The sequence below is a fragment of the Hyla sarda genome, chromosome 2 (assembly GCF_029499605.1).
Source record: "Hyla sarda isolate aHylSar1 chromosome 2, aHylSar1.hap1, whole genome shotgun sequence".
Taxonomy (NCBI): domain Eukaryota; kingdom Metazoa; phylum Chordata; class Amphibia; order Anura; family Hylidae; genus Hyla; species Hyla sarda.
Window position 1 is genome coordinate 398,636,796 of NC_079190.1, and position 22,521 is coordinate 398,659,316.

At 43.1% G+C, this 22,521-nt stretch overlaps 1 protein-coding gene across 4 annotated transcripts in view; it reads left to right on the plus strand.

The window, feature by feature from the left end:
- The window catches only part of PHKA2 (phosphorylase kinase regulatory subunit alpha 2), a 152,849-nt gene that overhangs the window by 88,347 nt on the left and 41,981 nt on the right, over nucleotides 1–22,521 (plus strand). For all 4 annotated transcript variants that reach the window (XM_056558759.1, XM_056558761.1, XM_056558762.1 and 1 more), the window contains 6 exons: nucleotides 1,028–1,162; nucleotides 3,611–3,720; nucleotides 7,269–7,413; nucleotides 8,908–8,986; nucleotides 17,406–17,581; nucleotides 19,481–19,657. In XM_056558759.1, coding sequence (XP_056414734.1) covers nucleotides 1,028–1,162; nucleotides 3,611–3,720; nucleotides 7,269–7,413; nucleotides 8,908–8,986; nucleotides 17,406–17,581; nucleotides 19,481–19,657 — 822 coding nt within the window. The remainder of the gene's footprint in view (nucleotides 1–1,027; nucleotides 1,163–3,610; nucleotides 3,721–7,268; nucleotides 7,414–8,907; nucleotides 8,987–17,405; nucleotides 17,582–19,480; nucleotides 19,658–22,521) is intronic.

Sequence of the window (22,521 nt, forward strand, 5' to 3'; positions counted from 1 at the left end):
TATAAAATGCCAGATGATCAGAAACAGACTCCATGAGGGTGGTATGAGGGCCCGACGTCCACTGTGGCATCCTGTGCTCTTCACAGATGAAAGCAGGTTGACACTGAGCACATGTGACAGGCGTGACAGAGTCTGGAGGCGTCGTGGAGAACGTTCTGCTGCCTGCAACATCCTCCAGCATGACCGGTTTGACGGTGGGTCAGTAATGGTGTGGGGTGGCATTTTTATGGGGGCCGCACAGCCTGCCATGTGCTTGCTAGAGGTAGCCTGACTGCCATTAGGTACCGAGATGAGATCCTCAGACCCCTTGTGAGACCATATGCTGGTGCGGTTGGCCCTGGGTTCCTCCTAATGCAAGACAATGCTAGACCTCATGTGGCTGGAGTATGTCAGCAGTTCCTGCAAGAGGAAGGCATTGATGCTATGGACTGGCCCGCCGATTCCCCAGACCTAAATCCGATTGAGCACATCTGGGACATCATGTCTCGCTCCATCCACCAACGCCACGTTTCACCACAGACTGTCCAGGAGTTGGCGGATGCTTTAGACCAGGTCTGGGAGGACATCCATTAGGAGATCATCCGCCACCTCATCAGGAGCATGCCCAGGTGTTGTAGGGAGGTCATACGGGCACGTGGAGGCCACACACACTACTGAGCCTCATTTTGACTTGTTTTACGGACATTACATTAAAGGTGGATCAGCCTGTAGTGTGGTTTTCCACTTTGATTTTGAGTGTGACTCCATATCCAGACCTCCATGGGTTGATAAATTTGATTTCCATTGATAATTTTTGTGTGATTTTGTTGTGAGAACATTCAACTATGTAAAGACAAAAGTATTTCATACGATTAGTTCATTCATTCAGATCTAGGATGTGTTATCTTAGTGTTCCCTTTATTTTTTTGAGCAGTGTATATATATATATATATATGTATATATATATATATATATATATATATACACACGTGTGTGTGTGAATAAATATTTGCTTTGTGTCTTATTGTTCTTTTGTTCTTTCTTTCAGTATGTGTCCTGGCAGAATCAACAGAAATAAAGGACATGTTTAAAAAACATGACATTGAGATACAGAGCTTTGGTGATGTCCGCCCATTTCGTGTGCAACCTGCTAGAATTTTAAGCCACCTCTACGCAAAACTGGGTAGGTGCAGGAACTTTTGTTCTGGCAAAGATATGCCTTGTATTGTCAAGCATACAGTTAAAGGGGTATTCCAGGCCAAAACTTTTTTTTATATATCAACTGGCTCCGGAAAGTTAAACAGATTTGTAAAGGACTTTTATTAAAAAAATCTTAATCCTTCCAATAGTTATTAGCTTCTGAAGTTGAGTTGTTGTTTTCTGTCTAACTGCTCTCTGATGACTCACGTCCCGGGAGCTGTGCAGTTCCTATGGGGATATTCTCCCATCATGCACAGCTCCTGGGACGTCACATCATCATTGAGCAGTTAGGCTGGGTTCACACCACATTTTCTTAAATACTGTTCCCGCATACGGTTTGGAGGAGGGGGGCGGGGCTTAATCGCGGCGCCCGCACTCAGCCGTATTCGGGAACCGTATTTAATGCAAGTCTATGAGCCGACCGGAGTGAACCGCAGCCTCCGGTCGGCTTTGTTTTCGGCCGTATGCGGTTTCCCGACCGTAGGCAAAAACGTGGTCGACCACGTTTTTGCCTGCGGTCGGGAAACCGCATACGGCTGCGGTTCACTCCGGTCGGCTCATAGACTTGCATTAAATACGGTTCCCGAATATGGCTGAGTGCGGGCGCCGCGATTAAGCCCCGCCCCCTCCTCCAAACCATATACGGGAACCGTATTTAAGAAAACGTGGTGTTAACCCAGCCTTAGACAGAAAACTTCAGAAGATAATAACTATTGGAAGGATTAAGATTTTTTAATAGAAGTAATTTACAAATTTGTTTAACTTTCCGGAGCCAGTTGATATATATAAAAAAAAAAGGTTTTGCCTGGAATACCCCTTTAACAACTATCCTAGATTCTTTGTCTAAATCCGTTTTCCCATCCACTCTTTCATCTGTTTTGTGATGATGTTACACGCATTATGATGTCTCATTGACGCATTATGATGTCTCGCAATTCAGTGCTCAATATTAAATATTAAGGAGTGCATTTCGTAATTTTTTTTTCTAGTTTTTGTTCTAAATCATAATTTTTTTAAATTTTCACTTAACTTTTTTTAGCCCCATTTATAAAAAATTTTCGGGCATTTAGATGTGCTGCCATGAATAATTGCAGGTGTCAGAGACGAGACGAGGACAGGGACATTAGTAGTGTGTATAATAAAATAGGCAAAAAAAAAAGGATGAGTTTCCCTAATTTACCAAAAATCCATAAATGTAAAGAGGTGTTCTATCAGAAATTAAAAATACTTCAAATTGTAATTTGCTGAGGCAGATGGCCGGTACAATAATGTATGTATGTATTTAATGTGATTGTGAAGGACGATGTCATTGTAATAATACAATATGAGCTGGTTTTAAATGTCAAATTATTGCAAAACTCTTCTTGTAATTCCAATGTCTCTGCATATGCATGAATACATGGATGGGAGCTGTAATTTCATTACAATGGAAAGGACTTTTTTGTTGCTGTAAGCTGTAGAATGGAATATGTAACCATGGATGTGGGATTACCTTTTTATATATATGAAAAATCTTTTATTTTTTATGTAAGGGATGATGGGAGTTGCAATTCTTGAATTCCAGTTGTGTCTGCTTACAATCACAGTGGTTGCAGCGGGGACCAGCAGGGAGTCACTGGGACCATATGAAAGTTTTGAAATATGCAGTAGCTAATTTAGCAGAAAATAAAGGTTAATTGAATAATGAGACCACAGCCAATTAAAGGAGTAGTCCGGCGCGCACTTTTCTTATTTTATCCGGTCCGGGCTGCAAAAAAAAGAAAACAAACTTTCTCTTGCCTGCCTATGTGCCCCCGGAGCTCCGGTACAGGTGTTCGGTCGCCGGGCTGTTTGCTTCTTACTTCCTGTTAGCCGGGCATGTCACACTGAGCTTCAGCCTATCACCGGCCGCAATGATGTCCAGCCTCGGCCGGTTATAGGCTGAAGCTCCGTGTGACGTGCCGGGCTAACAGGAAGTAAGAAGCAAACAGCCCGGCGACCTAACACCTGTATCGGAGCTCCGGGGGCGCATAGGCAGGCAAGAGAAAGTTTGTTTTCTTTTTTTTTGCAGCCCGGACCGGATAAAATAAGAAAAGTGCGTGCCGGACTACTCCTTTAAGATCAAATAGGTAATAGACCATCATAGGAATGTAGGTGAAGTGGTTTGACCTTAATTGGCTGTGGTTGCATTATTCAATTAAGGTCTTTCCCTCCTATTTCCTGTTCTTCATATATCTGTCTGCTCCTGTCCTATCTATTGCAGAAATGCAAGAGCACGAGAAAGCCACTCGCATCTAAACATTATACAGGACGATCGTTATTTCGAATCGAAGTTCGGATTCCGTCCGAATCAAATTTTTCTTGAAATTCAGAACTAGATTGGACTTCATCCAATTCGATTCGCTCATCTCTATTTTTAATATTAAAGATATTATTCTCTGCATGCTCTTAGGAATTAATAAAGCCATGAAACTAAGTGGGCGGCCATATCGTCATATAGGAGTCCTGGGAACATCTAAACTGTACACGATTAAGAATCAGATCTTCACTTTTACTCCACAGGTTGGTGTATTCTATATATTTTTTTTATTGTGTGTGTGTGTGTGTGTGTGTGTGTTTTCCAATTTTTTTTTGTTTTTTTGTTTAGGCTTTTACTTTTTGCTAATTTTCTTTTGTCTGCCATTTAAATGTATTATATTTTACATTGAGAACCACCAGATGGCATAGTTATTTGTTTCAAGACACTTTTCTATGTGGTTTTTGCCTTTATTGCAAAACATAGTTGCTGTGAGAATGTTTTCTGTCCAGGAAGCGCTTCACCTTGTGATTTTGACATCTTCTCATGTTATATAACACTAAATGTAACAACAGGCAATGAAGATGTCACACATGTAAATGTACACACAGAGCCTCAATTATGTAATTGTGTCTAACAGAAAACATGGCCTTCTTGCCAATCACAACAAGTGATTGGTATTCATGGCCAGTAAAGGCAGAGTCAGTTTTTTTGGTCTTCCTGTAATTGTGGATGCAATGTGGAATTCACTTGTTATGAACACAATGGTATTTAAAACCACAACAATTACTTACCACCAAAAGCCTGAATGTTAGGCTCCTTTCACACTATAGAAGTTCACCCGTTATAAACGCCCGTTTGAAAAACCATTTTAAACGTGCGTTAAACAACCCCATTCAAGTCTATGGTGTTTTTATATTACACGTTATGACCCGTTATAGCCCGTCATGAATAACGGACGTTATTTGTGACAGGAGAAATAATGTGACATACACTAATTTTTTGCCCGTCACAAGAAATGTATAAATTAACGTCCGTTATTTATAACATTGAAGTCTATGGCTGACATAAGTTAGGAAATACACCCGTTAATGCCCGTTATAATAACGTCCTTAGTTTTACTGAGCATGCTCAGAAGAGGTGACATCAGCAGACTCCTGCAGTGCTGAGCGACTACTACTACTCCCATCATGGAACAGCCTTGTTTCCATGATGGGAGTAGTAATTCCCTAGCTGCGGGAGTCTGCAGACAGCTGGGGAGGTTGCATTAGTGTTTGTACTACTACCCCATCATGGAACAGAGTCTGTTCCATGATGGGGGTTGTAGTACAGGGGCTGAGGGATTGATTGCACTGGGTTTCACTTCTGAGACCCGATGCGACCTGAAGTTATTAAGCAGGGGAGGGGGCGGCAAGCTCCACAACCCTGTGATGTATCTGTGTGTTTTATCTTTCATTTTTGAATCCCCCGTGGGGAGCCCTGAATGGCCGGTACTGAGGAGCCATTCAGGGCTCTAAGAGGGAGATTTAAAAATGAACATTGTGAGTAGCAGGGGGCCATATGTATATTAAAAGCGCTGTGGGGGGCAAGATATATAGTGCTGCAGGGGGGGCAGACATATAGTCTATATATCTAGCCCCCCAGCAGCGCATTAGATATGACCCCCGCTGGCGCATTAAATATATACCCCCACAGCGCATGTATAATGTAGCCTAGCAGCGCTTTTATATACCTATGCCACTGCAGCGCTATATGTGACAAGCATTCTAGCAGCAGCATCGGCCGCCCGATGCTGCTGATAGAAATACTTTTCATACATAGCGCTGCATTGGCATATGTATATAGAAGCGCTGTGGGGGGCAGATAACACTATATGCCTCAGTGCTTCTATATAAATATACCCCTGCAGCACTATTAATGAAAAGTACTTCTATTAGCAGCGCATTGTGCCGGCAGACGTCTCCTGACACTATGCACTCCTTATAGAAATACTTTTCATTCATAGCGCTGCAGGGGTATATGTATATTGAAGCGCTGGGGTGCAGACATATAGCGTTATCTGCACCCTACAGTGCTTCTATATGCATATACCCCTGCAGCGCTATGAATGAAAAGTATTTCTATAAGAAGCGCATAGTGTCAGGAGACGTCTGCCGGCACTATGCGCTGCTAATAGAAGTACTTTTCATTAATAGCTCTGCAGGGGTATATGTATATAGAAGCGCTGAGGTGCAGACATATAGCGTTATCTGCCCCCCCCACAGCGCTTCTATACTGTATACATATGCCGCTGCAGCGCTATGTATGAAAAGTATTTCTATCAGCAGCATCGGGCGGCCAATGCTGCTGCTAGAATGCTTTTCACATATAGCACTGCAGTGGCATAGGTATATAGAGTGGCATAGGTATATATGTAGCAAGGCTACATTATACATGCGCTGCGGGTGGTATATATTTAATGCGCCGGCGGGGGGTATATATTTATTAATGCGCCGGCGGGGGTCATATCTAATGCGCTGCTGGGGGGCTACATATATAGGCTATATGTCTGCCCACCCCCTGCAGCGCTATATATCTTGCCCCCACAGCGCTTTTAATATACATATGGCCCTTCTAGTCACAATGTTAATTTTTAAATCTCCCTCTGAGAGCCCTGATTGGCTCCTCGGTACCGGCCATTCAGGGCTCCCCGCGGGGGATTCAAAAATGAAAGTTAAAACACACTGATACATCGCAGGGTTGCGGAGCTTGCCTCCCGCTCCCCTCCTTAATAACTTTAGATCGCATCAGGTCTCAGAAGTGAAACCCAGTGCGATCAATCCCTCAGCCCCTGTACTACAACCCCCATCATGGAACAGACTCTGTTCCATGATGGGGGTAGTAGTACAAACACTAATGTAGCCTCCCCAGCTGTCTGCAGACTCCTGCAGCCAGGGAATTACTACTCCCATCATGGAAACAAGTCTGCTCCATGATGGGAGCAGTAGTAGTCCCGGCTGTGGGAGTCTGTAGGCAGAGGTGTTCGGCCATACATGAGGGATAAGGGGGTCTATACGGATGAATATTTATATATATAGCACCCGTTATTTCATCCGTTATTAAACTTCCGTTTTTTACACAGAAAACAGACGTTTAATAATGGGTGAACTTCATAGTGTGAAAGAAGCCTTAATGTACATGCCTTTAGGTTCCCGTATACGGCTGGGAGGAGGGGGGCGGGGCTTAATTGCGGCACCCGCACTCAGACGTATTCGAGAACCGTATTTAATGCATGTCTATGAGCCGACCGGAGTGAACTGCAGCCTCCGGTCGGCTGCTTTTTCGGCCGTATGCGGTTTCCCGACCGCAGGCATAAACGTGGTCGACCGCGTTTTTGCCTACGGTTGGGAAACCGCATATGGCCGAAAAAGCATCCGACCAGAGGTTGCGGTTCACTCCGGTCGGCTCATAGACATGCATTAAATACGGTTCCCGAATACGTCTGAGTGTGGGTGCCACGATTAAGCCCCCACCTCCTCCCAGCCGTATACGGGAACCGTAGTTACAAACCGTAGTGTGAACCCAGCCTTGCAGGGTATTAGTGGTGCAGAAACCTATGTGTGAATGCACTCTAAGAATGAATACAATAATATTTTACACATGATACATTCATACACACCTTGTCAGTCATAGACCCGTAATTCTGGTAGCTCATTTTAATCTCTTTTTTTTCATAGTACAATTTCTTCTGTCTGGTAAATTTATATATATAAATACAGGACATCCTATTTATTGAAATAAGACATTGACTTCTCTCTTTGGGTCCTTTGTATAGTTTACAGATCAGCACCACTTCTACCTAGCGCTGGACAGCAGGATGATTGTTGAAATGCTCAGGACTGAGCTGGCATATCTGACTTCATGTTGGAGGATGACAGGGAGACCAACCCTCACCTTCCCCATCACTCACTCAATGCTGAGTAATTTACCCTTATTTTTCTTTACTTTTATGGCACTTAAATAAAGTAAATAAGTTGTCTAATATTTTTGGGTGAAATATACTGAAGTATTTTTTTTAATCTAATTTGTTAATTTTGTACATTATTAAAGGGTCAAAAATCTTGCTTAAAGGGGTACCCCAGTGAAAAACAATTTTTAAAAATCAACTGGTGCCAAAAAGTTAAACAGATTTGTAAATTACTTCTATTTAAAAATCTTAATCCTTCCAGTACTTATCAGCTGCTGTATGCTCCAGAGGAAATTGTATAGTTCTTTTCTCTCTGACCACAATGCTCTCTGCTGACACCTCTGTCTGTGTCAGGAACTGTCCAGAGCAGGAACAAATCCCTGTGGTCAGACTGGAAAGACTACACAACTTCCTCTGGAGCATACAACAGCTGATAAGTACTGGTAGGATTAAGATTGTGTAATTGAAACGATTTACAAATCTGTTTAACTTGCTGACACCATTTGATTGGAAAAAAAAAATTCCACCGGAGTACCCCTTTAAGCTGTCTGTTTTAACAGGATTTTGAGATATGCTTTACAGCAAGATCCATAGACAAAGGCAACAATAGACTGGAAGGAAGCCTGTTCACTTTTGTAGTCATGCTCTGTGAACTGTGCAGAGGTCATTTCTCCAGGAGAGGGAGGCTGAGCTCTGAGCTCCAGCTATTGTGAATGGTGTCTTATCTTTTTACTGTAATGCATTGATTAGGAGGAGACTGCTAGAAAGGGATCTATACAGAAAAGGAAATCTCAGTTTTTTATTAAAGAAGCACCAACTGGTATTTATTCCATCCTAAAGGGAACCTGTCATCAGATTGGACAAAATATAATGCTTTTCTATGTGTTATATATGGTAAAATCATCTTCCTTAACATGCCCAGGAGATGTTCCTTCTGGCTGCAATGTTGAAGCTATTTACCTTGAAAGGTGATCCTCGCTTGCCCATAAGTAGTCCTCTGGGCGGAGCCATCCTCTTTTTGTCCCTTCTGCTCGGGCTGTAATCACGCCCCCTCAGCATGATTGACAGCTCGGGCCACCGCTCTGCTCTGTAAGATATGGAGCAGAGCTATGACACGGGCTGTCAGTCATGTTGAGGGGGCGTGATTACAGCAAATGGTATGAGAAGAGGATGGCCCCATCCAGGGGACTTCTTATTGGCAGGCGAGGATCACCTTATAATGTTAATATCTTCTTCACAATCACTGGCTGCAGAAACACTGTTTATTTCAGTAGTAACATTTTTAGGTAATTTGAAGTCCCAGGTCCACCATAAATGTGTAAGATGCAGAAATATCAGCAGGAATTATGGATTTCTATGTAAACATCTAAATTGATGAAATTTCAAAGTCACATGTTGGTTTCAGAGAGCAGATCTTGGCAGCAGTCTTAGTTGTCGGTCTGCATATGACTTATAGTAAAGACACTGGGCCAATCTATATTATTAATATGTGTTATTTCTATTACAGATGAGGATGGCACAGACATAGATCCAGCTATTCTGTCTACAATACGAAAACTTGAGGATGGATACTTTGGAGGTGCAAGGTATGGAGATTGTTACCATGTACTGTAGCACTCAAAGGTGTTAGCTAGGATTTATTTCCTTTATTTTTAAATGTTTTTGACCACCCATGAGTTGTAAGATTTATGGCGAAGCAGCCGAGTTACACTAGTTTAAATGGCCTACTTCCTTTACTGGATGGAGTTATACCATGTCATACATATGTGGTGATCTCATTCTCAAATCAGATTAAAGAGGTAAAAAAAAATATTTTAAAATCAACTGGTGCCAGCAAGTTAAACGGGTTTGTATATTCTAATATCAATATTAACCACACCTCAAAGATCTCACCATATCATATGGTGCATAATGATTGAAGACAGATTGGTTTGAAAAAATGCAGAATTTTATTACAATATGAGTATAATAAAAAATAATTAAACATGCATAAAAAACAAGGTAAAATAATAAAAAAGCACCCAATAGATATTCTACCACTGGGCCCTAGTGGTAGATAATTTATGGTAGTGATCACTAGTTGGTACCGGCACTGAGTTGGTTAATCTCAGAATTGTCCCGAATGGAAGTCTACTATAGATAGTATCAGTCCTTGGCTATATTGGATCCAAATAGAATAAAGTTCTTATATATGAGATCACCCGTGCAGACTCGCTATTGCTGTCATTAGAACAGGTATAATACACTCACCAGTGTTAAATTACCAACTTCACATCTACGAGGTCCATCGCAGAACGGGACCACACTGGTGAGTGTATTATACCTGTTCTAATAACAGCAATAGCGAGTCTGCACGGGTGCTCTCATATATAAGAACTTTATTCTATTTGGATCCAATATAGCCAAGGACTGATACTATCTATAGTAGACTTCCATTCGGGACAATTCTGAGATTAACCAACTCAGTGCCGGTACCAACTAGTGATCACTACCATAAATTATCTACCACTAGGGCCCAGTGGTAGAATATCTATTGGGTGCTTTTTTATTTTACCTTGTTTTTTATGCATGTTTAAATACTTTTTTTTAATTATACTTCTGCATTTTTCAAACCATTCTGTCTTCAATCATTATGCACCATATGATATGGTGAGATCTTTGAGGTGTGGTTAATATTGATATTATTTGTTCTCCTTTCTGGCCACTGAGGATCGGCTTTTAACCACTGAAACTTTGGATCTTTAGTTGTGAGCTGCACACACGGTTTTGTTTTTCATTTTGTATATTACTTCTATTTAAAAATCTTAATCCTTCCATCACTTATCAGCTGCTCTATGCTACAGAGGAAGTTCTTTTCTTTTTTAATTTATTTTCTGTCTGACCACAGTGGACACCGCAGGAGATCGTGCCGGTCCCGCCAGCATTAACCCCATAGATGCCGTGATCAATCCTGATCACGGCATCTATGGTGTTGACAGGGGAGCGCACTCCTCCTGTTTACCATCGGCGGCACCATGATACTATCGCGTTGATTGCTATGGCAGCAGGAGGTCAGATGATGAAAAAAAAAACAACAAAAAAGTGCAAAATTCGCCAATTTTGGTCCAAATAGTAGAATAAAAAGATAGAAAGGTATTACTTTTCTTTTTTTTTTTTTTGTTAGAGCCGAGCCAAGTGCTCTCTATCACCCACAGTGCAAGAAAAAGTGCAAACGTGTCACACTAAAAAAACGTGTCTATGGCTAAGCCCTTCTCCAACAGTAGAGAGGCCCCCAAACAAACCTCCGGGCCAAAAGGCACCTGCAAGGATCCAGGTTCGATGCCCCCGAAGCTACTAAGGGGCCACATATGCACCTGGCTTCAACCTAACCAAGGTATCAGCCGAAACCAAGATGCCCAGGGGTTGCAGGGAGGTGAGGAAACAAATGGCTACACACACCTCCCCTAGACTGCCAGGAGGGACACCCAGATGGGCTACTGCATCCTGACAAATCCTGTGTACAAAACAAACACGTAAAGTGGCACAGTGACAAACAAAAACAAAAAATGTAAAAAGTGAATGAGTGCAGATATACTACCGGTCATCCGGCTGGATCTATAAAAATTTCCCTGATCCTAGCAAGGCCGGGATACCAAGGGTGAGTGCCAAAGGTGAAGAGTTAATGGTGCAGTGCTTCCACTCAATGAGGAATCCATCCAGTGAGTTTAGGCACTTCAGGGTCACCACTCCCCAAGGCACAAATGTACCTCAGCTCTATACCCCCAACCTCATGGCCTGACATGAAGGAAACAGAGCAGCAGTTGATCTGGTTCTGTGGTTCTGGTTCTGTGGCACCAGCCCTGGAACGCCCCGGTACCCCTGCTCCTCCATGCAGCCATCCATTCCTACCAGTGGACTCCCTCATAAGAACAGATACTACATTTGATCTTAGCCAAAAAGCCGAGCAAAAGTTAGCATGTATTGCAAAAATGATACCAATAAAAAGGCCAGCTAATCCCCCACAAAAAATAAGCCCTCACTCAATGGCAAAAATAAGCTCTCACTCAAGTAACGGCTGTTGGAAAATGAATGGCAGAAAAAGAATTTTGCTCAGAAAAGTAAAAAACATAGAAAGCTATATAAAATTGGTATCGCCATAATCGTACTGACCCACAGAATAAATATAACATTACTTTTGCAACATTAAAAAATGAAAGAAAAACACGAAAAAACATTCTCAGAATCGCTCCACTCAGAAAAAGCGTTCTAAAGTTATTACCATTTAAAGAGACCCAGTCAAATAAAAAAAACTATAAAAAAAGAGCTTGGTCATTAAAGGGGTACTCCGGCACTAAGACATCTTATCCCCTTATCCTTTGGATAAGATGTCTGACCGAGGGGGTCTTGCTCCTGGGGACCCCCGCAATCTTGCATTCGGCACCCAACTCTGTGAGCTGCACCCCACGCTGCCAGCTCACAAACTGCCAGGTGCCGACCACGGGGCCGGAGTATCGTGATGTCACGACTCCACCCCCGTGTGACGTCACGCCCCACCCCCGCTATGCAAGTCTATGGGAGGGGGCATGACGGCGGCGGGAACCCTGCAGCCAGACATCTTATCCCCTATCCTTTGGATAGGGATAAGATGTCTTAGGGCCGGAGTACCCCTTTAAGGTAAAATATTGGTCTTTCCTAAAGGGGTTAAAATCTGCTCTCCACTATGTTGCAAAGCTGTTTTATCACAGACTCATAGGGGGAGACTTATCATTGCTTTTAGAGCATTTTTTTTTTGTCTATGTTTAGGCGCAGTTCAGACGCAAGCAGCATATTTAGAGACTTTTATGCGTCTTTTGATATAGACAGTAACACATGTTTTGTTATACACATGTTTATTCCCTTTGTGTGCATTGGAACTAAACCAAAAAAGGGAGGAAAAAAAAGCAAATTGGACATAATGTCACACCAAACTCCACAAATGGTCTGGAAAAAATTATTGACACCCTTAACTTAATATTTGGTTGCACACCCTTTGGAAAAAATAACTGAAATCAGTCGCTTCCTATAACCATCAATAAGCTTCTTACACCTCTCAGCTGGAATGTTGGACCACTCTTCCTTTGCAAACTGCTCCAGGTCTCTCTTATTGGAAGGCGCCTTTTTCCAACAGCAATTTTAAGATCTCTCCACCGGAGTTCCATGGGATTTAGATCTGGACTCATTGCTGGCCCCCTTAGAACTCTCCAGCGCTTTGTTGCCATCCATTTCTGGGGGCTTTTTGACTTATGTTTGGGGTCATTGTCCTGCTGGAAGATCACGGACGCAAACCCAGCTTTCTGACACTGGGCTGTACAGTGCGACCCAAAAAACATTGATAATCCTCAGATTTCATGATGACTTGCACACATTCAAGGCACCCAGTGCCAGAGGCAGCAAAACAACCCCAAAACATAATTGAACCTTCACCATATTTCACTGTAGGATAGGGCTGCAGCTAACGATTATTTTAATAATCAATTAGTTGCCGATTATTTCATTTATTAATCGATTAATATTCATATTAATCGAAAAAACTTCAAAATGCCAAAAAAAAGAAGGGGTTCAGCTGATTCTACTTGAAAAATGATGTACAATGGCCATATTAAAAGTTTCTAGCATGTGATGTGACCAAACAGCAGCAATTTTGGATTTTTTTTTGTAAAGTTTACACCGGTTGCTGTACAGGATCATTATTAATGATCCTGTACAGAAACCAGTGTACATTTCATATTGCCGTATGGGTAACTGTCTGAACTATTAAAATAAAATGTTAATGATTTACTAACATTTAATTTTAATAGTTCAGACAGTTAGCCATGTGGCAGTATCAAATATGTAAAAAAAAAAAAGCTAACTGTTTTTGTATGGCAATAGGAAAAGGGGGAGCACATTTTTATTATGGGGACGGTTTATTTACATATTTTTTTTTTTTACACTTTTTATATAGCACTCCTATACACATGAGGGTATGTGCAGACTGCAGAGCATTGCACCCAACCCATGTCTGTAGTACAGACTCTGTAGTAATACAAAGACTAGGGTGCAAATGCTCTGCACACACCCCTATGTGTATAGCAGTGTATATGTACTACATGCTTTACCCATGAGGGTATGTGCAGAGTATTGCATCCTAGTGTCTGTAGTACAGACACTAGGATGCAATGCTCTGCACATACTACCATGTGTATAGCAGTGTGTATGTAGTACACACTTACATTACTATACACATGGGGGTATGTGAAGAGCATTGCATCCTAGTGTCTGTACTACATACACAAGGGTGCAATGCTCTGCACATACCCCTATGGGTAAAGCGTGTGCACTGCACACCGATATACACATAGGGGTATATGCAGAGCATTGCACCCTTGTGTCTGTAGTACAGACACTAGGATGCAATGCTCTGCACAAACCCCCATGTGTATAGTAGTGTAAGTGTGTACTACATACACACTGCTATACACATGGTAGTATGTGCAGAGCATTGCATCCTAGTGTCTGTACTACAGACACAAGGGTGCAATGCTCTGCAGATACCACCCCCGGCTGAGGAGGCACAATGTACAGAGCATCCACAAGCGGTGGGGGAAGAGAGGAGAGAAGCAGCAGCACGCATGATTGGGGAACAGTGGGTCAGTGGAGGGTGGGACAGGGACTTTAACAGAGGCTAGGCGGTGCGGCCTAGCATCTGACCGCACTCCCGCTGCAGCCTTATGACCGCCAGTGCCCGGACAATGAGTCGGACGATTATTTGATAACGGGATTCGTTGACAACAAATCTCGTTATCAAATTTCATAAATTTTATCGAATAATCATTGCAGCCCTACTGTATGTACTGTGTTCTTTTCTTTGTAGGCCTCATTCCGTTTTCGGTAAACAGTAGAATTATGTGCTTTACCAAAAAGCTCTATCTTGGTCTCATCTGTCATCAAGACGTTTTCCCAGAAGGATTTTGGCTTACTCAAGTTCATTTTGGCAAAATGTAGTCTTGCTTTTTTAAGTCTCTGTGTCAGTAGTGGGGTCCTCCTGGGTCTCCTGCCATAGTGTTTCATTTCATTGATATGTCGACAGATAGTTGGCGCTGACACAGATGCTCCCTGAGCCTGCAGGACAGCTTAAATATCTTTGGAACTTCTTTGGGGCTGCTTATTGTCACACTCTGCGCTCCGGCCGCAAGCACCGGCCGTGAGCGCATTGTTCCTGTGTCCCCGACTGCTGGCGGGGCTGGCATTCACATCGCGGGACACACCCGCATGCGAATCCTAGCCCGTCACTCACCACGCTCCACTGCCGCCTCCTCCTTTTGTGTCTCAGCTCCGGCGCACGCTTCCCCATCTCATAGGGGGCGCGCGCGCCAGAGCTCTGAAATTTAAAGGGCCAGTATGCCCATAAATAGTTGTTACACCTGACACTACATTATAAAGTCCCTGCACCTCCCACACTTCCCTGCAGGATCTTCAGTGCCGCTAGCCTGAGATTAAGTGTTCCATATTGCCTGTTTGCCTTACCCGTGTATCCAGACCTTCCCACTATGTTATTTGACTTCGCACCTTTGCTGCCTGCCTTGACCTTCTGCTTCGTTTGACTACGCTACTGCCTTATCCTTTGGTACTTCGCCTTGCGAGTGGTCGAGCCGTTTCGGGGGTAGTGACCTGGGTGTCGCCTGCAGCAGAAAGCCCATCCTGCCTTGTGGTGGGCTCTGGTGAAGACCAGCGGCACCTTAGACTCTGCTCCCAGATACGGTCCGTGTCATCAGCCACTCAGGTTAGAGGATCCACATCCTGCTCCGTAAAACGTATCCACCATCCGGATTATTCTTCATTGACACCTTTTATCAATTTTTCTCTTCTGTCCATGCCCAGGGAGATTAGCTACTGTGCCTAGGGTTGCAAACTTCTTGATAATGTTGCGTACTGTGGATAAAGGCAAATCTAGATCTCTGGAGATGGACTTGTAACCTTGAGATTATTGATATTTTTCCACAATTTTGGTTCTCAAGTCCTCAGACAGTTCTCTTCTCCTCTTTCTGTTGTCCATGCTTAGTGTGGCGCACACAGTCACACAATGCAAAGACTAAGTGAACTTCTCTCCTTTTATTTGCTTTCAGGTGTGATTTTTATATTGCCCACACCTGTTACTTGCTCCAGGAGCATCAAATGCTTGAAACAATCTTATTTATCCACAATTTTGAAAGGGTGCCAGTCATTTTGTCCAGACCATTTTTGGAGTTTGGTGTGACATTATGTCCAATTTTCTCTTTTTCCTCCCTTTTTGGTTTAGTTCCAATACACACAAAGGGAAAAACATGTGTATAGCAAAACATGTGTTACTGCAATCCTTTTCTGTGAGAAATTCTTCATTTTCTAGAAAAATTTCAGGGGTGCCAACATTTATGGCCATGACTGTGCCAACATTTATGGCCATCATCATTATAGGAAATTGTTAGTGCTCACATATTGACCCCATAAGTTTATTAGAGTACTAAATCTTAATGAACACCCTTTTTTTTAAAAAAAAATTCACAGATGCTTATAGATTTACCATGAAACAATTTTTTATATAATACAGATCTTGGCATATATGGTGTTAGATACTTATTTGATGTACGTAAACTACCACAGATTTACTAAACTGTGAATTTAGATGGCCTTTAAATGTGCCAGATTCATCACAAGATGTATCTGAAGACTTTGTACACTATGTTTAGACCAACTGTTCGCTGAGGCCACATGTGTTTTTGTTAGATCCAGCAGAAAAGTATCTCAAATGTGTCTTATACTCATAATAAATGTGTTTTAAGTCATGTTAGACAGTTCTCTGGCTCAAATTGTGGCAGATTTCAGGCAGATTTCAAAAGTACGGTAAATCCGGGCCACTAAGTTAATCTTTATGGTTGCAACAAACAGTGTAAATTAATAGTGTAAGCAAATATAAGAAACTTTGTCATGTATCATATTAGGTTACTTACTGCCCACACAAGTCTTTGGAGAGAGGAGAGAGTGGAGAGGATTTCACTTAAAGCTCTAGCAAGTTTTTTTCTTATCCTTTCCTGCTGCTTGATTCACACTGGTCAATAATATCCTCTATGCTGCTGCTGCTGCTTCTGAATGTGTGCTATTAAGATGAAGGAGAAAAGGATCAATTTTCTGTATTTGTGCGGTGTATGGAAAATATCATAGCAGTTTGTTGCCACCAGGCCAGCTCTACCATAAGGCAGCTTAGGCAGCTGCCTTAAGGCGCTGAGGTTGGGGGCAGAAAATCAGAATCCCTATATACAGTATGTGTTACCCTTGTATACTACATAAAGCAGTGATATGTGACCCCCTTGTACACTCGCAGTGAGTTATCAACATGTAAATGTACCCTTACAGTGTACATAGTGAAATGCGACTCCTTTGTACACTGTAATGTACAGTTTACAGGGAGGTCACATACTATTATATATATTGTAAGGGGACGTTCACATGTTGATAACTCGCTGCGAGTTTCACTACTCACTTCAATTGGTCCATAGTCAATCTGCAAATTGACCACTATCGCAGAGTTTCCACGGACCCTTTGAATGAGTGTACAAGGGTATCAAACATTACTGCTGTATGTATTGAATAAGGGTCACACATACTGTATACAGTTTATAGTGATATGTGAACCCCCTGTATTATACAGTGTACAGTCACATACCACCATATTCAGTGTATGGTGGTTGTCACATATCAATATATACTGTTTATTGTGATATGTTAAAACATATAGTAGTAATATGTGACGTTCTTGTACAGTGTATAATACAGTGCATAGGGGGGTCCAATACTACAGTATACAGTGTACAGGGAGATCACATACTACTATATACAGTGTAAGGGTATGTTCACATGTTGATAACCCGCTGCGAGTTTCACTATTTACTTAAAGGGTCCACAGTCAATCTGCAAATTGACCACTATCGCACTATGTTCGTGCTTTAATCCATTCCTGTCTTTTCTTTTTAGAGTAAAACATGGCAGGCTATCTGATTTTCTTACAACATCATTTTTCACCCACCTAAGTTTCCTGGGTGCTGACTGTGATGAAAGGCTTTTTGATGACAGTGTTGAAGGCAATTATAGTCCAGACAATGACTATGAGTATGAACTTGGAGGATTTCAAGTGGACCACAGTGAAAGTGGTAAGAATTAGGGAATGCATGTCTATAATAGGTTTTGGAATATAATTGGCTGATACAAAATATATAAATCAGTTCATTTTCTGTAAAGTTGCTGAACTAATAATGTAACAATATGTAAGTGTTAAATCTGTAAAACATGTACAATGCAAGGTTTAAAGAAGCAACCCGGGATAATATGATGATATCTTTTGCACATATAATACTAGGACACCAGTAAGTTAAATATTGCACTGTGTAGACCTTGATATCAGTCTTTATACACCTACAACAACACCTGCCTAAGTTACCAAATAAATATAACGAAAAAAAAGGACTCATCAAAATATACTTTATTAAACAATAAATTTCATATATCACAATTGATGATCCCATCCTCCCCAGATAAAAACATGCAAGTACACACAAGACAAATTTAAAACAACAGATGGGGGAACATCCTGGGTGGTCTGTATGCTACTGACTCTAAATGTGCACCCTCAAAATATGCAAATATAAAAGTTCACCAATATTGTGACTAGAGCAGATGATCTAAGCAAAGACACCTCATAATTTTTTTTTCTATAACCAATTATATATGAATATTACACTTAGCCCCAAGTAAGTATATAGTGGATCACTATGATATGTGAATCCAATGTATTAGTGATCATACAATTATAGTAATAAGACTGCTCCTATATTCAAGCAAGACTGTAACAGAGTAACCACTATATCTATAATAAAGTGGCTAGACAAAGGTGCAGCATAGACAAAGGTGCATAGACAAAGGTGCATAGACAAAGGTGGAGCATAAATATAGGGCTTAGTACAACAAATAACATGATTGTAAGGTGCCAAAGTGAACGAGCAAAGTATACCATACCAATCAATGTAATGCATAAGAGAGATGCTCCAGGATGTACCCCCACCTCACACTCTGACGCGTTTCGCCAAGCTTCCTCTAGGAGTCAATGGATATCAGTCTTAACTACAGGATCATCATCTATCAGATACCTCCTGACAGTTCTCAGACCCCTCCTCACCAGTCTATTTCTATGCATGTGCAACCCCCCCATTTATAATGTGCTGCTAAATTTATAATCTCTGCCTTATATAAAAGGACCAGTGTTGCAGTAATTTAATAGACGAGTCCCTGCAATGATTAAAGTGTATTTTGAGACGTGTTATAAGCGGTCACCTGAGCACTGTGTCCATTTCGTTTCTCCTTGGTTTTCCTTGGAATACTGAGTGTGCTGTGTATAAACGCAGTGAAAGTCTATTAGAAGTTTACTCAGTCTGTACTCCATGCTCTCAGCTTTCCAAGGAAAGCCAAGTAAAATCTAAAAGACACAGTCGAGCACTTTTGTCCCTTTGTTCTAGCAATCAGTGAGAGTCACAGCAGCCCAAACACATTAGACAGTAACTTTGTATGGCAAGCTACACAGTTGATTCAGTGATTCAAGGTGCTATATACCACTATGGGGGAGATTTATCAAAGCTGTCTATGTCCCGCATCAATATATACCAAGCTACAGAGGGTTAGGCCGGTCTATTGTGCGCCTAATTTATCAAAAGTCGCAAGGCTCTTGATAAATTCTGTGCACAGACTTCGGGATCTATGCTTTAGACTGTATTTAAACATGCTCCAGCATGATCTGACATTTCGGGGTACTTTCAGCCGATGTGACTTGTCGCTGAAAAGTTGCTTTTGATAAGTTCAGCACCAATGCATTTTTCCATTTTAAAATAGACTAGAATGCATCATGTTCTAAAAATCCTCTAAAGCAAAAGTCACAAAAATGTCGCACATATTTAGACTGCAACTTTCTGTGCAACAAATTTAGACAGGAAAAACAGTCTAAATCCTTTGATAAATCTCCCCCTATGTGTAAGATACATTATTGTTTACTTTCTTTTCAGATGACACCCTGGACGAACTTGATCAGTACATAAACCACTTGCAGCAAAGTGTGGCCTCAACAACACACTTACCTCCCATCTCTACTACCTCAATCCAATACAATGCATTTAGTGCCCTCTATTCCACACGTGATATACTCTCTATAATGGCCAAGTCAAAGGGCCTAGAAGTACCAAGTAAGTAAACCTATACAGAGTGATTGTCACGATGCCGGCTGGCAGGAGGTGGATCCTCTGTGCCAGAGAGGGATTGGCGTGGACCGTGCTAGTGGACCGGTTCTAAGTTACTACTGGTGTTCACCAGAGCCCGCCGCAAAGCGGGATGGTCTTGCTGCGGCGGTAGTAACCAGGTCGTATCCACTAGCAACGGCTCAACCTCTCTGACTGCTGAAGATAGGCGCGGTACAAGGGAGTAGACAAAAGCAAGGTCGGACGTAGCAGAAGGTCGGGGCAGGCAGCAAGGATCGTAGTCAGGGGCAACGGCAGGAGGTCTGGAACACAGGCTAGGAACACACAAGGGAACGCTTTCACTAGGCACAAGGGCAACAAGATCCGGCGAGGGAGTGCAGGGGAAGTGAGGTATACATAGGGAGTGCACAGGTGAACACACTAATTGGAACCACTGCGCCAATCAGTGGCGCAGTGGCCCTTTAAATCGCAGAGACCCGGCGCGCGCGCGCCCTAGGGAGCGGGGCCGCGCGCGCCGGGACAGGACCAACGGAGAGCGAGTCAGGTACGGAAGCCGGGGTGCGCATCGCGAGCGGGCGCCACCCGCATCGCGAATCGCATCCCGGCTGGAGGCGGTATCGCAGCGCACCCGGTCAGTGGATCTGACCGGGGCGCTGCCGTAGCGAGAATGTTGCGAGCGCTCCGGGGAGGAGCGGGGACCCGGAGCGCTCGGCGTAACAGTACCCCCCCCTTGGGTCTCCCCCTCTTCTTGGAGCCTGAGAACCTGAGGACCAGACTTTTATCTAGGATATTGTCCTCAGGTTCCCAGGATCTCTCTTCAGGACCACAGCCCTTCCAGTCAACCAAAAAAAAGGTTTTTCCTCTGACCTTTTTGGAGGCCAGTATCTCCTTTACGGGAAAGATGTCCGAAGAACCGGAGACAGGAGTGGGAGAAATAAGTTTAGGAGAGAAACGGTTGATGATGAGTGGTTTAAGAAGAGAGACATGGAAGGCATTAGGAATACGAAGAGAAGGAGGAAGAAGAAGTTTGTAAGAGACAGGATTAATTTGGCACAAGATTTTGAAAGGACCAAGATAGCGTGGTCCCAATTTGTAGCTGGGAACACGGAAGCGGACATATTTAGCGGAGAGCCATACCTTGTCTCCGGGAGAAAAAATGGGGGGAGCTCTTCTTTTCTTATCAGCAAACTTCTTCATGCGTGATGAAGCCTGTAAGAGAGAATTTTGGGTCTCTTTCCATATGGTGGAAAGATCACGAGTTATTTCATCCACAGCGGGCAAACCAGAGGGCAAGGGAGTAGGGAGGGGGGGAAGAGGGTGACGGCCGTACACCACGAAAAATGGGGATTTGGAAGAAGATTCAGAGACTCTGAAGTTGTACGAGAATTCGGCCCATGGAAGAAGATCTGCCCAGTCATCCTGGCGGGAGGAAACAAAATGCCGTAAATAATCACCGAGGACCTGGTTAATTCTTTCTACTTGCCCATTGGATTGAGGATGATAAGCAGAAGAAAAGTTTAATTTAATCTTGAGTTGTTTACAGAGAGCCCTCCAGAATTTTGACACGAATTGGACGCCTCTATCCGAGACGATCTGCGTGGGCAAACCGTGAAGACGAAAAATGTGTACAAAAAATTGTTTTGCCAACTGAGGCGCTGAAGGAAGTCCAGGAAGAGGAATAAAATGTGCCATCTTAGAAAATCGATCAACGACCACCCAAACAACAGTGTTGCCACGGGATGGGGGTAAGTCTGTAATAAAGTCCATACCAATCAGAGACCAAGGCTGTTCGGGGACAGGCAGAGGATGAAGGAGACCAGCAGGCTTCTGGCGAGGAGTCTTATCCCGGGCACAGATAGTGCAGGCCCGCACAAAATCAACAACATCCGTCTCCAGAGTCGGCCACCAATAGAAATGAGAGATGAGTTGCAAGGATTTCTTGATGCCCGCATGGCCTGCGAGATGGGAGGAGTGACCCCATTTGAGGATTCCGAGGCGTTGGCGTGGAGAGACGAAGGTCTTCCCTGGAGGAGTTTGCCTGATGGAGGCTGGAGAGGTGGAGATCAGGCAGTCAGGAGGAATGATGTGTTGCGGAGAGAGCTCTACTTCCGAGGCATCCGAGGAACGAGAGAGAGCATCGGCCCTAATGTTCTTGTCGGCAGGGCGAAAGTGAATTTCAAAATTAAACTGGGCAAAGAACAGAGACCACCTGGCCTGGCGAGGGTTCAGCCGTTGGGCAGACTGGAGATAGGAGAGATTCTTGTGATCGGTGTAAATAATAACTGGAAATTTTGATCCCTCCAGCAGATGCCTCCATTCCTCAAGTGCTAATTTAATGGCCAGTAGCTCTCGATCCCCGATGGAGTAGTTCCTCTCCGCCGGAGAGAAGGTCCTAGAAAAAAAAACACAAGTAACAGCATGCCCAGAAGAATTTTTTTGTAGAAGAACCGCTCCAGCTCCCATTGAGGAGGCATCAACCTCCAATAGGAAGGGTTTAGATGGGTCAGGTCTGGAGAGCACGGGAGCAGAAGAAAAGGCAGACTTGAGCCGTTTAAAGGCGTCTTCCGCTTGAGGAGGCCATGACTTAGGATTGGCATTCTTCTTGGTTAAAGCCACGATAGGAGCCACAATGGTGGAAAATGTGGAATAAATTGTCTGTAATAATTGGCGAACCCCAAAAAACGTTGGATAGCACGGAGTCCGGAGGGGCGTGGCCAATCTAAGACGGCAGAGAGTTTGTCTGGGTCCATTTGTAGTCCCTGGCCAGAGACCAAGTATCCTAGGAAAGGAAGAGATTGACATTCAAACAGACATTTCTCCATTTTGGCATAAAGTTGATTGTCACGAAGTCT